Source organism: Rhinocladiella mackenziei (assembly GCF_000835555.1).
Source record: "Rhinocladiella mackenziei CBS 650.93 unplaced genomic scaffold supercont1.4, whole genome shotgun sequence".
Taxonomy (NCBI): Eukaryota; Fungi; Ascomycota; class Eurotiomycetes; order Chaetothyriales; family Herpotrichiellaceae; genus Rhinocladiella; species Rhinocladiella mackenziei.
In genome coordinates this window covers 2,680,702-2,696,175 of record NW_013550601.1, presented here as the reverse complement: position 1 = coordinate 2,696,175, position 15,474 = coordinate 2,680,702, and the positions used below count along the sequence as shown (strand labels likewise).

The 15,474-nt window shown below is 48.9% G+C and overlaps 5 protein-coding genes across 5 annotated transcripts; 2 read left to right on the top strand and 3 right to left on the bottom strand.

Annotated features, from left to right (window-relative positions):
- Window positions 1–427: 427 nt before the first annotated feature.
- Window positions 428–1,464, bottom strand: Z518_06095 (uncharacterized protein; the record flags this gene model as incomplete). Its single annotated transcript, XM_013416905.1, has 3 exons — window positions 428–826; window positions 1,001–1,241; window positions 1,310–1,464. The coding sequence occupies 3 exons, from the start codon at window positions 1,462–1,464 to the stop codon at window positions 428–430; spliced, it is 795 nt and encodes a 264-aa protein (XP_013272359.1).
- Window positions 1,465–2,894: 1,430 nt separating this feature from the next.
- Window positions 2,895–4,609, top strand: Z518_06094 (uncharacterized protein; the record flags this gene model as incomplete). Its single annotated transcript, XM_013416904.1, has 2 exons — window positions 2,895–4,262; window positions 4,331–4,609. The coding sequence occupies 2 exons, from the start codon at window positions 2,895–2,897 to the stop codon at window positions 4,607–4,609; spliced, it is 1,647 nt and encodes a 548-aa protein (XP_013272358.1).
- Window positions 4,610–7,596: 2,987 nt separating this feature from the next.
- On the bottom strand, window positions 7,597–8,807 carry Z518_06093 (uncharacterized protein; the record flags this gene model as incomplete). Its single annotated transcript, XM_013416903.1, has 5 exons — window positions 7,597–7,987; window positions 8,126–8,275; window positions 8,343–8,431; window positions 8,498–8,581; window positions 8,661–8,807. 5 exons carry the CDS (start codon window positions 8,805–8,807, stop codon window positions 7,597–7,599), a joined length of 861 nt encoding a protein of 286 aa, XP_013272357.1.
- A 2,316-nt stretch (window positions 8,808–11,123) lies between these two features.
- Window positions 11,124–12,414, top strand: Z518_06092 (uncharacterized protein; the record flags this gene model as incomplete). The annotated part of the gene is made up of 2 exons (XM_013416902.1): window positions 11,124–11,133; window positions 11,183–12,414. 2 exons carry the CDS (start codon window positions 11,124–11,126, stop codon window positions 12,412–12,414), a joined length of 1,242 nt encoding a protein of 413 aa, XP_013272356.1.
- Window positions 12,415–13,215: 801 nt separating this feature from the next.
- Window positions 13,216–15,090, bottom strand: Z518_06091 (uncharacterized protein; the record flags this gene model as incomplete). Its single annotated transcript, XM_013416901.1, has 1 exon — window positions 13,216–15,090. The coding sequence occupies one exon, from the start codon at window positions 15,088–15,090 to the stop codon at window positions 13,216–13,218; it is 1,875 nt and encodes a 624-aa protein (XP_013272355.1).
- Between the last annotated feature and the right edge of the window lie 384 nt (window positions 15,091–15,474).

The window sequence follows — 15,474 nt, the reverse complement described above, 5'->3', positions numbered from 1 at the left end:
CCTTTTCGCGCGCTCGTGGTCGAGAAAGTAAGGCCGACCAGACACATAGCGAAAAGTACCGACATGTCTGTTGTGGGAGCTCGGAAGGTGGGACGATGAATGAACGGCATCAGAGGGTGAAAGTGGCGAAAGTAGAGATTCAGGCTTGCTGAGAGGGATTCCAAAGATGGAAATTGTACTTCCAGGTTGATTGAGGAACTCTGTCCAACATCAATTTGGGGTCAATGATGGAAATTTTGCATGTAGATAAGAAAACTCCGATCAGAGAATATATTTGCTTCACAACGACTGACAACGAGCTCCCACAGGGGTGGGGAGTATGGAATTGATAATGCCGCCCTTCCACTCCTAGTTGGGACAAGTTGCGGATTCCAAAACTTCAGCATGAAATCCCTTCTCGGAACTGAAGTTTACAGTTGAAGGGGGGTCAATCAAACGTTGGCTGCTGCAGTGGGCCGATCGCGTCCAGCGCCCATTCAGACTGTCCCTCAAATTCAAGTCCGGAAAAGCTTGTTTCCATGAGCGTGGGGTTATAGGTTATGTCGAACTTGTTAGTATCATTGACTACTGAGTTCGATATAACATCGGTCAGGCTGAAGTCCTCGAACGCAAAGCCAGCCAGCGGTGGCAAGTTGCTGACGGCGTCGAAGTCGACGACATTATTTGGTTCTTGCGAGGCGGTCGAGGTAACCAGCGGGAGTTCCTTCCTCGAGCCACGTCTTGGATGACTGCGTCTTTCCGTTTGGGTCCCAGATCGATTAAATTCATGACCATTATTCTTGTGTGCCTTCGTCGTATCGACGTCCTTTGGCGTTTCGCGGTGATGCTACTCAGATTGCGAAATATCTAGGAAATGGTTAAGGTGATGCTGTCCTAGATAACTACAACAACCAAAAGATGAAAATGTAGACTCTTCTAGACGAAGATGCTGTGGTCTATTCCTAGTCATCGGTTTGACGCTGATCAAAGTTGCTGCATTCCCCAGGACTGAAAGACTCACCGCCATCAGCTTCGATACCTTCCCAGACCCCATCTTTGGGACCATGACATTAATGTCTTCCAGACTGTACGTCTCCACTTTCGGGATAATATGAGGAAGACTGAAATTGATGGCCATCTCCCATTCGGCTCGGTATACTCGTACTTTCTTGCCTTGAAGCGATATCTTCCATTGCAAATGTCGATCGCCGAGATTCCCAGCGCCCTCGGAAGTATTCCGACCAGCGTAAGGACACCGTCGACTAGGGGAGCATTGGCATATGGGGTAATTATTGGATCCGGCGTAGATGGCAGCGGCACACCACCTTACCTTGTAAGAGACTTCAATTCTTGTACATATTGAGAATTGATCAGGGTGTTGAACGTCCGGTCCGTACCGGAAGCTGCGGCTTCTGACAACACCGTGTCGTTAATATTGAGACCAACAACGTGGAAGCTCATCGCTTTGGCATATCGAACAATCATTTGTCCCCAATCCCACTAAGTAGCCACCTTGGAGCAACTCATGAGACTTTGCACTTGGGGAAAGACCACTCGCCTTAGCGAGAAATCCAGATGGTACTTTTACGTCCCTATGATGCCAGCCCAGAATAATGAAGCTGCCCGACAAAGATCGGGGCTTGATGGGAGAAGAATGGCATTTCGAGATGCAACAACTGCATATTTAGTCAGCAAAAAAAGCCATCGACAACAAGTTCTTCCCATTTTTATTGCTTCTCCTCATACCCCAAGTCTGCTTTCCAATTCCTTCAATTGTCTTCCTTCGATCGCCTGAAGATCCGAATAGCCTGGTGAAGCTGAGACAATCTGGACAAAAATCTGTAGACCGTTCAATTTGAGCAAGCTGAGTAAGCAGCGCCTCGTTGATCTGTACACTTCTACTATCATCATGTAGTTGTCAGCAATTGCATACCCATATGAAAGAAGTTGGTGATCCTCACTGACATAAACTGGACGGTTCTCATCCTGGTCCTAAACATCCGAAAATAATCGAGCTGCAAGGCAGAGTAAATTACGAGACAACTCATGGTTGAAGTGGAACCGGGTAATCCAAGAAACAGGATTGGATTAGGACAAAAATTTTTGGTACCATTTTCTTGATCTCCACAGCACACCAGAATGTGACACTTTACTGATATATGTTTCGTGGCCCACTTACATTATGCAAGAAGGTGGAAAAGTATCCGCAGGCCTAAAATACATCGAACGCCGCAAGAAGACTTCCCTTTAATAAAAAGACCGGAAGCTTCACAATTGATCAAACATGACTCCTGCGATGGGTCCTGAACACTCTGATTCTTTATGTGTTGGACCAACATGATGAAACAAGGAAACTGCATGGAACAACGAAACTTTTACTAGCCCTGAAAGGCTGGCGGCTCAACCACCTGAAACGTGGCGACTCCACTCCCAAGAAATCACACCACTACCAACCTCCTGTCCCTCTCCCTACACAGTGGTTCAAACCATTTTGACTCCCCGTTTGTCGTGTTCTATTGCTTATTTTCGCTGCCGCTCTCACCACTCCTCCAGATCCTCAGTCCACTTCCACGCCCTCCTATCCCAGTTTCAGATCCGTGGCTGAATGTGTATCAGAATGTCGTTCCTGGGCCAGAGACAACACCATTGCGCGTCTTATCATAACCCCGTTATCACACCACTCCAGGGACCCCTATCCAGAAAATCGATAGCCAAACGTTTATTCTTATAGACCTGAAGGGCTGTCTACCACGATAGAAGATGGCCATGCCGCTGGCTCGGTCCACACCACTCATTATTTCACCAGTATCGTCCCGAGTTATTACGCAGAGCCTCACAAGTCCCTAGACACGTCGCTGGCGACGTCAGATACATCAACGACAACAGAGTCACCGGCTTCCTCAACATTCACAACCATGTCGGAACGAACTAGGTCGACACCTCTGATGAGGATGCTACGCTCAGGGGAGGTGAGCGGAGAAGCACCTAGAGATCTCAATCTCAAAGAGCGGTTCAGCAGATGGATGGTCAACGAAGGATCCCGACGTCTCTTCGTCGGCATCTTTATCCTCGTGCATTGCATGTTATACGGATTTGGCTTTATGAACTACACAATGAAGGACAACCTCACTCAAGCCCGCGCGACCTATGGTTATGGCTATCCTATTGCTCGATCTGCCGCCCTCGTTCTTCACTTTGATGTCGGCTGTATCCTCCTGCCTGTCTGTCGCACCCTCATTTCTCTCGCTCGACAAACACCCCTAAACGGAATTATTCCCTTCGATAAGAACATCACATTTCACAAACTCGTGGGCTATTCGATTGTTTTCTTTACGTGGGTTCACACTATCGCTCATCTGCATAACGTTGCTCAATACTCGGCCAAGAACAACGGAGGCTTCATAGGCTTCATAAAGCTCAACTTCCTGACCGGCCCTGGCTGGACCGGCTATATTTTAACAATTGCTGTCATGGTTATGTTTTTCACCGCGCTTGACAAGCCCCGGCGCGCAAACTATGAGCGCTTCTGGAACACCCACCACCTCTTTGTCATTTTCTTTATCTTCTGGTCTATCCACGGCGCCTTCTGCATGATCCCTGCAGATACGAAACCCTTCTGTTTTGGTAACGGCGCTTTTTGGGAGTACTGGATGATTGGTGGCTTTTCCTATCTTGGGGAGCGTATCCTACGCGAAATCCGTGGCTATCACAAGACTTACATAACCAAGGTTATTCAGCACCCCTCAAATGTCGTCGAAATCCAGATGAAAAAGGACCATACTAGGACCCGTGCAGGCCAGTATATTTTTATCTGCTGTCCCGCATATTCGATCTGGCAATATCACCCTTTTACACTTACCTCCGCGCCCGAGGAGGACTATATTTCGGTACACATCCGGATGGTAGGCAACTTCACCAAAGGCCTCGGTAAGCTTCTCGGATGTGAAGACTCTAAAGCCCTTACAGCCGAGAAGGCCGACGAAAAGCTTCCTCAACTTCTCCCGCGGTTATACATTGATGGGCCCTTCGGTTCTGCCTCGGAAGATGTCTTCAAGTTCGAGACAGTGCTACTCATTGGTGCGGGTATCGGAGTGACACCCTTCGCCTCGATTCTGAAGTCGATCTGGTACCGCATGAGTGACTCCCCCACGACCAGGATGACGCGACTGCGCAAGGTATACTTCTTCTGGATCTGCCGGGACTTTGGCTCATTGGAGTGGTTCAAGTCTTTGCTCATGGCTATCGAGAGCCAGGATAAGAGCCACGCTATTGAGATTCATGCGGTATGTTTTTTCCTATTCCCTCCCCTTTTTTTTCTCAATAAGACATCAAGTAACGCGTTGGAAAACAGTACTTGACAGCGAAGATCTCCGCGGCCGAGGCTTCCAACATCTCCCTTAATTCCGGGGAAAGAGATGCTATTACAGGCCTCCAAACGGCCACGAACTTTGGCCGTCCAAACTGGGATATGGTGTTTCGTGCGATCCGCAAGATCCATTGGCCTGGCGAGTGCGGTGTATTCTTCTGTGGGCCAAAGGGGTTGGGTAGTGAGTTGCATATAAAGTGTAATATGTACACGGAGGCCGGCGATAAAGGGTATAGTTTTGTTTGGGGGAAGGAGAATTTCTAAAAGAGAGTATTGAACAAAAAAAGATGTCAGGAATTACCACGTGCCCAGACCTGCTCCTGATGAAAGGAAGGTCGCGATATATCTTGGCTTCTTGGTGTGGTAGAAGTACAAAGTAACGGCACAGTCTGAGTGTATGGATGTATGAGTATGGGAGCATGTGGTGCAGAATGATAACGAAGTGGACTACGGAATGGCTATAGAAATGGGTGGCCAGTGCGACTGCTATGTAGATACAATGCTATGAGAATGCTGCGTCGTTGAAATGACGACTTCGATCAGTCATCGATTGACATCGATGAATGTCATGATGGATTAAGTGGATTCTCGTCTTCTGTTTTACATCCAAGCAACATGTGTCAGGATCATGGAGAAACCACACATGCAGCAGCCAACTCAGCTAATTCCTTTGCATGAACCCTCCTGTGGAAGATGAAACCACTAGAAAGAACTCAATGGACTCAAAGACTCGCTGCTCACTCATGTCTGTTGTTGCCTGTTCTCACTTTCTTGCCAGGCCGTACACTTTCTTTTGCTTGACTCGGTTCCTGTAGCCTCCTGACATAACCCATGTTCGTAACACCCCGCTACAATATTTCTACCTCCTCTAGGATACCCCTATACCCCAATATGGCCATCATGGCGGAAGACTAGCATGAACCTATGTAAACCCAGGCGTAGCACAAGCTCTCGAGTGTTACGTCTCTCGGGAGTCCCCCAGAGTGATGCATTATCATCTAGTCTTATATCGTCGTGGAAGACCTTCACTCTACGTAATGTCCCCCCTCTTTCTCATGCAAACTCTCGAAGAGTTCCAATTTCTCTTCCTCCCAGTATTCGCCCCCTGTCCTCTCTGCAAACCTCCGCAATATCTAGGCGAGATTTCAGAGTCTGCTAGGTGGACACAAGTCCGCAATCGCCGTAGCAAAGAACAAAACTATGGTGAGCCGATTTCTGGCAAGCCTTGCTCGTGAATTGGCCTAACTGAAAAGACCTGACCTGAGTATACCCCCCACTCTCATATTCTAGCGTCTTCGACGCCGTAGCCATGTCTCCTGGTTAGCTGGTCGAAGGCGTTGGGTCCGAGAAACTAACAGAGTACTCCCAGTCCGGGATTTGTGGGGACAGTTGACACCGAATCGCACCACAGTTTACTTTGTCGAAAAAGAATGGAGAACTTCTGGCAGCTGTCAGCAATCTCCCTCAAGTGGAGGACATTGAATCAAGGTTCATACCCTCAGCAGAGCTTATCCGACAAAGGATGTTGTTTGATAGTCAGGTGTCAGCCACACTACGACTTCCTCACTGCGTTATCCGCTACCTGTCAACATCCTCTGAAGGGATAGAGACTCTCAAGAGACTGCTACGCTGTTCTGCTTCGCGAGACGGGCGAGAACAAAGTCATTAAATCAATTCGGTGAACGAGTGTCTAGATGCAAGAGCGCGGGTGACAGTAATATGAAGTGCCCAACATCGACTGGAAGGTGTAGCTTGAATCACCCCTTAGCTCAAGCACAGTCCACTCTGCCCTCGCTATTGTAGTAGCATGCATGGCCGGTGTAAGGACATTGTAATTGCGCCTTTGACAATCAGTACAAGCTCTTGAAATTTGAGAAGTCATCAGCGCACATCGCATCTTACGCTGCCATCACCAAAATAGCAAAATTGAGTATCTATAGAGCATGACTACAACCGTTAGTTCGGCAAGATCTTCGCGATGGTATTTAACTCACGCCTGTTTGTGCCAGGACCATGGTTTGGAATAATAAGAAGCTGAGGAGAGCGGAGGCGGCTAGATGCATTTTGGGCCAAATTTCGAAGGAGTCTGTCTGAAGATTGAAAGTAAACGACGGAAGGGACAAAATGAAAGCGTTCAACTCCTTTATACTCAATGCATGAGGAAGGGAGGGACGCCAATTCGGACCAACTCCAGCCCGTGAGTACCTCACAATGGGCACGCTGCGCTTCTCAATGGTCAACAAAGAGAGAATCTGACCCAAGTTCTCATGGGGGTACCCTTGCAGTATATGCGTTCTGACGAACATGTCTGTCTCTTTCATTTAGTGTTTAAGGGGATTGGTTCAGACAGATACTTCTTCCATTTCATGACCCACACTTGCAAGTTTATCCACCGCCATAACTTTCAAAAATGGGCGGGGCTGATGGCAGAGGCTGGTGGATAGCAGGTCGCTGAGCAGGTTACGTTGCGTTGTTTCGATTCATTATTTTCTGCGCTGATCAACGAAAGATTACATTGCCCTGGCAACTTCCACCAAGCGGTTTCGCCTATCCGCTTGCAAGTAAACACCCTCGTGAATCAAACTTCTCATCCGATTTGTATTCATATTGTTAGAGCCGAAGCCTACAACTCCTGACTAATAGGGGTTTTCATTAGACATATTAGTCATGTCACCCTGGAACGGATACGTTGGGCGTGGAAAGATTCTCTCAAAGCTTGACTGTGGAAGCATTCCTCCCATAAGAGCGGCAAACCTCCAAGTCATCTGTCTTTGTCTATGAAGCATTATTTTCTTATCGTTGATACATACTCAATCTACAATGCTCTTTACTTCTTCTGACTCCAAGTATCGCTCCCTCCCCCAATCACCCCCTACGCCATTTACCAAGCCGCTGTTGTGCAATGTTGCCTTTTAGGACAAGACGGGCCCTGTGAGAATATCAGACATCATTTAAATACGCTCGGAGAAATGTTGGCTTCCTTTGGTGAACGATGGCAGGCTGCAGGTAGAGAACCCTCGTTCGCTCCAACTCTTTTTGGACTCCCAATCTTGAACTCCTCTCTGACTGCCATCCGAGGACAGTTCCATTGCCGACTTCGTGGCGTTGTCTCCAGCTGAGATGGAGACAAACAGAAATAGCAAATGTCATTTCGGGATGTTCACTCTGGAAAAATATATACATATGTGTGTGTGTGTGTGTGTTTGAGTGATCTTGAGAGCCTGGATATTGGTTTTGAGATGTTCAACCTTTCATCCTCCAACGATGGGGAACACGTTGGGAGCTTTTTGCCGAACATAGGCTAGCGCAATGACTGAAAGCGATTCCACTCCGTGCTCATCGGCCACTTTCTCCAGGGCTGCACTGATTTTCTCCTCTTCAGGCGTCTGACCGGTATGCCCAACGGCTCGTAATGGTTCTCCCTTTCTTGCCGCAATCTGCTTCTGGCTTTGAAACTTGCCGCCTCTGATCACATCCCACGGAGCCAAGGCCATTCCATGGTGTCGCGCCATAGGGATAATGTCTCGTTCAAAATCTCGAGCCATGACATTCCATCGGCCCTCGTGATACAGCGTACTCATTTGCAGCCGACACGATCCAAGCCGGGGTGTCTGAAATTCCAAGGTAGAGTACTTTTCCTGACTTAACGAGTGCATCGAGGCCATCCATCACTTCTGGGATGGACGTGACGTGGTCCTTGTGTGAGAGAAAATGCAAGGTCAGTCAAAAATTTTAAATCCGACTTGGAGCACCTTGTGTGGAAGACCTGGACAAACTTACCCACCAATGGACATAGTACAGATCGATATAGTCGGTCTGAAGCTTTTCAAAGACTGATGAAGGGCAATGTGCATGCTCTTCTTGTGATTCCCCGTCATTGTCACGGTCTTGCCATTTCCTAACTTATGAGCCTCTGCCGCAAATGAATACCTGAGAACGCCCAAATCCCCGTTAACGCTGAGTGTCCATCAATCAGAGAACTGGAAAGAGATCCTACTTGGTAGCCAGAACGATCAAGTCTCTGTTGCTACGAGCTTTCATCCATTCACCAATCCACTCTTCGGATTGTCCATTTTGGTAGTTGTTCTATCAAGCGCAGCATGGATTAGGATAAGTTTGGAATAGCAGCCGATGGAAAATAACAGGACTTACGGCAGTGTCAATAAAATTCCCACCCAGTTCATGGTAAGCATCAAGTAATTTGAAAGAGTCAGTCTTGCTCATGGCGCCCATGAACTAAATGGGTGTGACATAAAAATCTGTAAATGACGCTCCCCTTGGTCCAACAAACACAGTAGAACAAGTAACTGCTCACCAAGTTCCACGCATCATCAATGGACATGGCTCCAAGCTGCAGAGGTGATACTCGGACGCCAGCAGTGCTAGACAGAACCCTGTACCGGCCCAATTCGGACACGGGTTCAGGGGCCGGAGGGAATGGATTGAAGCCTTCTTCACCCATTGTTGTGAGAAGTGATTGGCTCGATGGATCGCTCGGTTGACTCAAAATGTGGGATGCAACACGCTCATTCTTTTCGGAGGCGGCAGCTTATAATTTAAATGCTTGGGTCCTGTACGGACTTATCGATCAACATTTGCTCCTGTCTCCATCGGCGATGACAAATTTACCGTTAGGGAATCGGATTCTCGCCGATAGATGGGTTGAAAAGGAACTTCATTCATTAATCAGCATGTAGCGGTAGATGGTCGAGGTCGGAGGTGGCTGGAAATACTGATCGTTGAGCGACCAAAAACAATGTGGAGCAGCAAAATTGGCAGAGCACGTCGAATGACTCAATAGATCTGCAGGGTGAGGAGGAATTTGATCACCTGGCGAAGCACCGGTATTGCGAAACAATGTACGACTGATCGAACTAGAGCCTCTGCCAGTCATTTCGTAGGAGCGGGATAAATAGTGGCCGAATTGCCCAAACCTCCTTGCCGAGAAAACGCTGTCGTGACATAATGAAAACTCCCGCTTTTCCAGTGAGTGCAATGCGATGAGAGGCGGTACTGTAAGTACGAGAACACGGCACTCATACAGTCAGCGGAACTTGAGCGGACTCCGGAGACTTTCATTCTTGTGCGTCTCTGTCCGCTTGTTTCCGCTTCAATGTCCGCCCATCCCGCTCGCGGCTTGATAGAAGTGGGAATATCATCAGTCTACCACGTACCTGTCTATTTACCGCTCCCATTCGTCCGAGTTGGTTCGTGATCGACTCATCGCTGCGGCCTGACGCAGTCAGAAAACTAGATTGTCCATGGGCTGATTCTTCATTTGTCATCAACTTCGAAGCAAGAGCCTATAGCGCGAATTCGACACTTTTCTCTTGCATCTCCCGCCGATACCTGTGGAAAGGTCAATTTTCCGGTCTTTCTGCGACGGAAAACGATCATCTCATTCAATTCAATGAAGATCTTCAAAAAATGTGGAAACTTACAAAGTGATCGGTGAACGCGTGGCCTAGCCAGATTTGGAACAGGTAAGTTTCGTCTTCCATTGCTTTTGGATAACGTTCTGTATCGGTAACTCGCAGATTCATGAGATCGAGATGCCATTTTACAATACTGGAGAATCTGCTCATTGAAACCACAGATCCAGTATGCTATACTTTGTGAACAAGGCAAGGTCCAGCTTCGAGCCTTTGGAAGAGGCTATGTTGAGTTCTTTGGGGAGCCAAGTTCATGGTTTGGGACTGCTCCGGTGTTCTGTTTGACGATGCGTTCGCGGATGGTTTGACCACAGACAAAATTGACGTTTATACCATTTGGGTCTTGGATGGTGACAATCCGACCGCCGCCGGACCCGTCATTGTCTCGAACTTGTTTTGCATTGGGGTGCGAAGCGGCTTTCTGGAAATTATTTTCACTTGCTGTGGCCCATGTGCCGCCAATAAAGCTTCGAAACAGTCCTCTAATTCTTCAATAATGCAGATGAGGGGCTGAACACCAAATCCACGGTAGAAAATGCGCTTCTCTCATGTTGGACCTCGACGAAACTGATGTTGAGAGGAATGAAGGCTAAACGACCGACCCTGATCTTTTCTGTATCCATAATTGACCGAAACAAAGCAGTGTCTCAGGTGGCGGTCGAGCGAGGATTAGTTGGCCGGAGCGGTATACTCACAGCCAGAGCTCAGATATAGGGCACTTACCGAAGGCCGACTTTTTGGATTTGCCTTGCTCGTTGAAGCGCATGAGAGCAATTAGGGAGCCCGGTATTTTCCCCAGATGCCCACGTCCTAACATCCCGCCAGCCCACGGTGAACACGGCGACATGAGCTGGTATCTCACGCCGCCCATACAGGTAATGAATCACCAGACACTGTCCTACATTGTGACGGTCGGAACTGATGTAAGCCATCTTCTCTTTAATTTGTCCCTAAGATCAGAACGAACCTCTGGATCATTCTTCCGGATTACCGACGTGATTACCGACCAGGCGGCTAGAGCCTGGGCCAAGAGAGGTTATTTATGCGATTGCATGACAAGCCAACGCCAGATCAGGACTAGCTTCTCTGATTCCGGGCCAAGCATCCACACGTGATAGAGCTTCTTCAATCACGTGACACTCTATTTCGAGCGATGAAGTCATACGTTGTTGCTCTGCAACATGTGAACGTGCCTCGGCTCGACCAAATGCAAAGAATCTCGCAAGCATCAACGAAAATAATCATTTCTTCCCTTGTGATCATAAATCAAACGCCTTTCCTTTACATATCCCGCCTTTCTCTTCTTTTCTACGAATCCGCCCAAATTCCATCAGAACAGATTCAAAATGGCTCAATGTAAGTCTCGACCGCCGCTCGGTCCCTCCCCGTTATTGACATGTGAAAGCACCGTTCAAAGCACAAGAACGCCTCTCTCAAGTCTCCTCCCACCTCGGCGGTTCCTCCGGTCTCAAGCAATCCATCTTATCCAAATCTCCCGACGATGTCGTTGTCACCTGTGCCCTACGCACCCCCTTCACCAGGGGCGGTCGGGGCCTGCTCAAAGACACTGCGGCTGCGGACCTGTTGGCTCTGACACTCAAGAACCTGATTGACCGCTCCAAGATTGACCCCAACTTAGTGGAAGACATTTCCACCGGCTGCGTGCTTGCTCCGGGCGGCGGTGCAACTGAATACAGAGCCGCAGCATTGGTTGCGGGCTTCCCGGAGTCGACTGCTGTCAAATCACTGAACAGACAGTGTTCCAGCGGATTGCAGGCGTGCGTTGACATTGCTAATGCTATCAAGGCCGGCATGATCGAGATCGGGATCGGCTCCGGTGTCGAGAGCATGTCCTCGCAATACGGACCTGGTGCTGTCACTGAGTTTTCGGAACTGTTGGAAAATCACATGCAAGCGGCCAACTGCAAGGTGCCCATGGGTGTCCTGTCAGAGCAGATGGCCAAGGACCGCCAAATCTCCCGCGCCGATCAAGATGTTTTTGCGGCCAGCTCATATCAAAAAGCCCTAAAGGCGCAGCAAGCTGGTCTGTTCGATGAAGAAATTGCCCCCATCACCGTCAAAGTGACCGACCCGAAGACCGAGCAAGAGAAGACCGTTACCGTGACCAAAGACGACGGCATCAGACCGGGCATGACACCCGAATCGCTGGGCAAGATCCGTCCCGCCTTCGCCAAAGACGGTTCCATCCACGCCGGCAATGCCTCGCAGGTCTCAGATGGTGCCGCTGCTGTGCTGATGATGAAGCGTAGCACTGCCGAGCGCCTGGGTCAGCCTATCCTCGGCAAATTCGTGGCTTCGTCCGTGGTTGGCGTCCCGCCGTTACTTATGGGCATTGGGCCATGGAAAGCCATTCCCATTGCACTGGAGAAAGCCGGCGTCCCCAAGAACGACGTGGACATCTACGAGATCAACGAGGCATTCGCCAGCCAGGCGGTCTGGTGCATCAAGGAACTCGGTCTGCCGTTCGACAAGGTTAATCCCAAGGGCGGCGCTATTGCATTCGGACATCCCCTTGGCTGCACGGGTGCCCGGCAAGTGAGCACGTTGTTCACGGAGCTCAAGCGGACGGGCAAGAAGATTGGTGTCACGAGCATGTGTATTGGTACTGGAATGTGAGAGTTCTTCCTATCCCGCACCTAACCTTTTCAAAAAGCATTTGCTAACGGAGACTTAGGGGCATGGCTGCGGTTTGGGTTGCGGAATAAATAAAATAAGATCCCAGAATTGAAATCCGCATCCTGTACTGTTAAAAACTTGCACCTTATATTACGCCACTGGCGGATCGACGCTACTTTCGATGCATCTCGATGCCCCTGGCTTCTCTCTACTACGCAGGAAACTGTTACAGATATGAAAAAGCTATAGGACAACAAAATCCAAAGAAAGAAAATGTCTCAGACAAATCTGAATCATACTGAATGCTCAATTGGTTGTGGTCAAAGCGCAAGTACACAGCCCCTGTGCCAAACCCCTGAGTCGTTCAGGACCCTTCGTTTCCGCCTGGCCAGCCGATTTGCACTACCTCTCCAGTTCGAAAGGTGCAATGTGCCAATTCCAGTGTGTTCCATGAGTGGATCAGTTAACATTACGCCCTCTCTTCCTCCAGCTCATGTCAAAATCGTTCAAGCCCACAGTTGAGATTTGTCAAGCACAAGCATTGCCCTCCGAAGCTCCTCCGCAGTGATAAAAATTCAGCCCAGGAGCGTTTTGACAGGGCCCGCATATTCATGTGTGCAGAAGACAAAAGTGTCGAGCACACTGGAGTTCTGTTTTCGTCTCCATTTCAGCCTTGCGCCATATATTTATCTGCTCCATCCTCACTGTTTGAGTATCCATGTAGGTGTAAAAATTTCTCGTCTTTGACACTCCACGAAACTCGGATCACACCAGGAATCTATTCATACCGTGGTTGATTACTTATTCCTCGCTTGCCTTGACCTGGCCATGACCTCTCAGCGCAGCGATGATGTGGCGCAAGTCACCAGACATTTGGGACACTTTGTTTGGTGTGACCTCGCCAAATCGCGAGAGCGAACGAAAGAGAGACTCGGCGGGTGTTTCATTGTGATCTTGGAATGCCAGTGATTCTGCGTCGTCCGTCGCCGAAGAGGATTCCGAATTAGAGCTTTCGTCTTCGGCGTGGCTGGAGGGAGATGTCAATTTGGAGACGCGCTTTTTGTCGTAGTATTTTGTCTGGGATCCACGTCGTGACTTGGACTTGCTCTTGGTCTTTGTCTTCCGTTTCTTTTCACGTTTCTTGCTGGTTCTCTCGTCAGCGCTATCCGTTCCTTCCCCGTCGCCGTCGTCTTCTTCCTCGACTGCGGCAAGGACATCGTTCAACTTCAATACTTGGGCGCTAGGAACTTCATACACCTCCGTGATCTCAATCCAGGTCTTGATGGTGCGTTTCTCGCCATGATCACCTGCCTCGCGTTTCTCAGAGTGCTGGTGTCGGACGGTGCCATAGGTCGTGATCTTGCTGACATGAGATGAAAGGTCGAGAGCTTCGAGCCGGGATTCAAGTTCTCGACGGGATTGTTTGTAGCGATCGAGAGTGGAGGAACCACGTTGTACAGAGTTGGGCTCTGTTTGTTGTGTCTCCGTTTGCCCCCCCTTGGGTTTGGTCGATGACTGACCGCCAGATTGCCGCTCAATGGGTACGATGCTAGGTGATAGTGGCACTGAAGTTCCAAGATTCTTCACGTTCACCTCACATCTTGTGTCGGTTTCTCCGCCTCTAATCTTCATGTCTTCCAAGTTACCGCCAGAGACACTGGTCATGGTATTTCCTCGTGTTCTCATCTGTATGACTCTTCCACTGGCCCATCGATCAGCCATCGCGGCATCCTCTCTGCTTGCTAACTCTACCGTATATTCATTTTTTAGCAATCGGTCCTTTCCTCCTCGAGCCACTTTGGCCTCAATTAGCCCTCTTTTGATCTCCCGTGTTTCCTTGTCAAAGGCGTCTGAACCCAAAGCTCGCTGGAGACGGTATTGCTCAACGAGATTTGCATCGGAGATTCGATGGAGGGTAGGAAGAGTTGGCATGGAGAGAGCTGGATGAAAGATTGTGTCCGGTGGAGTTGGAGGTGGCGGTTTGATCATGCGTGCTGTTGCATTTGCAGGATCCGTTTCCGCTTGAGAAGGACTGTCTGTTGCTGAATCGTCCTCATTGATGTTTGCTGGACCTTGATGAATAGGCTTTCCTTGAGAATCATTCCCTAGACCGGATTTCACTTCCACGTTGTCCTTGTTTGATTCTTTTTCCTGGTCACCTTCTTCTTCAATGGTCTCGATCCATTTCTTGACAAGATCCCTGGCCTCTTGACTGGCCTCCACTCTTGTTATTGGGCCCCAACTGACTTTTTGCACTGGATCAGTTGTCACGGTGGTTACTGTGCCACCAGGAATAGGACACTGGACAGACATAATGGGTACTGGAGCTGACTTGTTTGAATCAACGACTCCCCTGGAGAATCCACGATTTTTCTTATTGCGGGAGCGCATGCATACCGGGATCCTCATGCCTGGGAAGACTGTCTCATGGTATTTGGACAAAGTATCTTTCTTTTGCTGGAATCCTGGAGCATCTTTCATTTTCCGGTTGCGTGCCATGACATTCAGCTTTTGCTTTTGCTTCTGGTCTTCATTTCCGTTGGCCGCCGCACGGATGAATTTGAGATTGGGATTGTTAGTATCCTCCGCGGTAATGGCATCCTCCAAACTGAATAGGCCATGGTCAATCTCGCCAAAGCCACCTTGCTCAGTAATAGCAGAGTTTCCCAGACCCATAGTTAACCAGCTTGCGATTTTTGAGTGACAACTTGGATGGAGTACAACGAATTGTAACCCAGGAGGGAAGAGAGGGCTATTGACCTATTCCCATAGGCAAGAAGCAATGTGTAATGCCGAGGTGACGATCTTGAAGTTGAATATCGAAAGTGAAGAGGTAATGGATCAGCTGATGGTGGCTGGAGGTAGAGGGTGGTTCGAGAAGGAGGATGACGTAAGGACGAAGATCGTAGAAAGGATTGAAAGCGAATGTTGGGAAGAGTTAAAGATGTTGAAATAGGGGTCGTATCCAGACGTCGGTGGGTCAAAGGTCGTTTGACTAAGGTGGAAAGACGGAAATCAAGGAGAAAGAAAAGATTCTTGAACTGTCCAGTCAAGTGAATA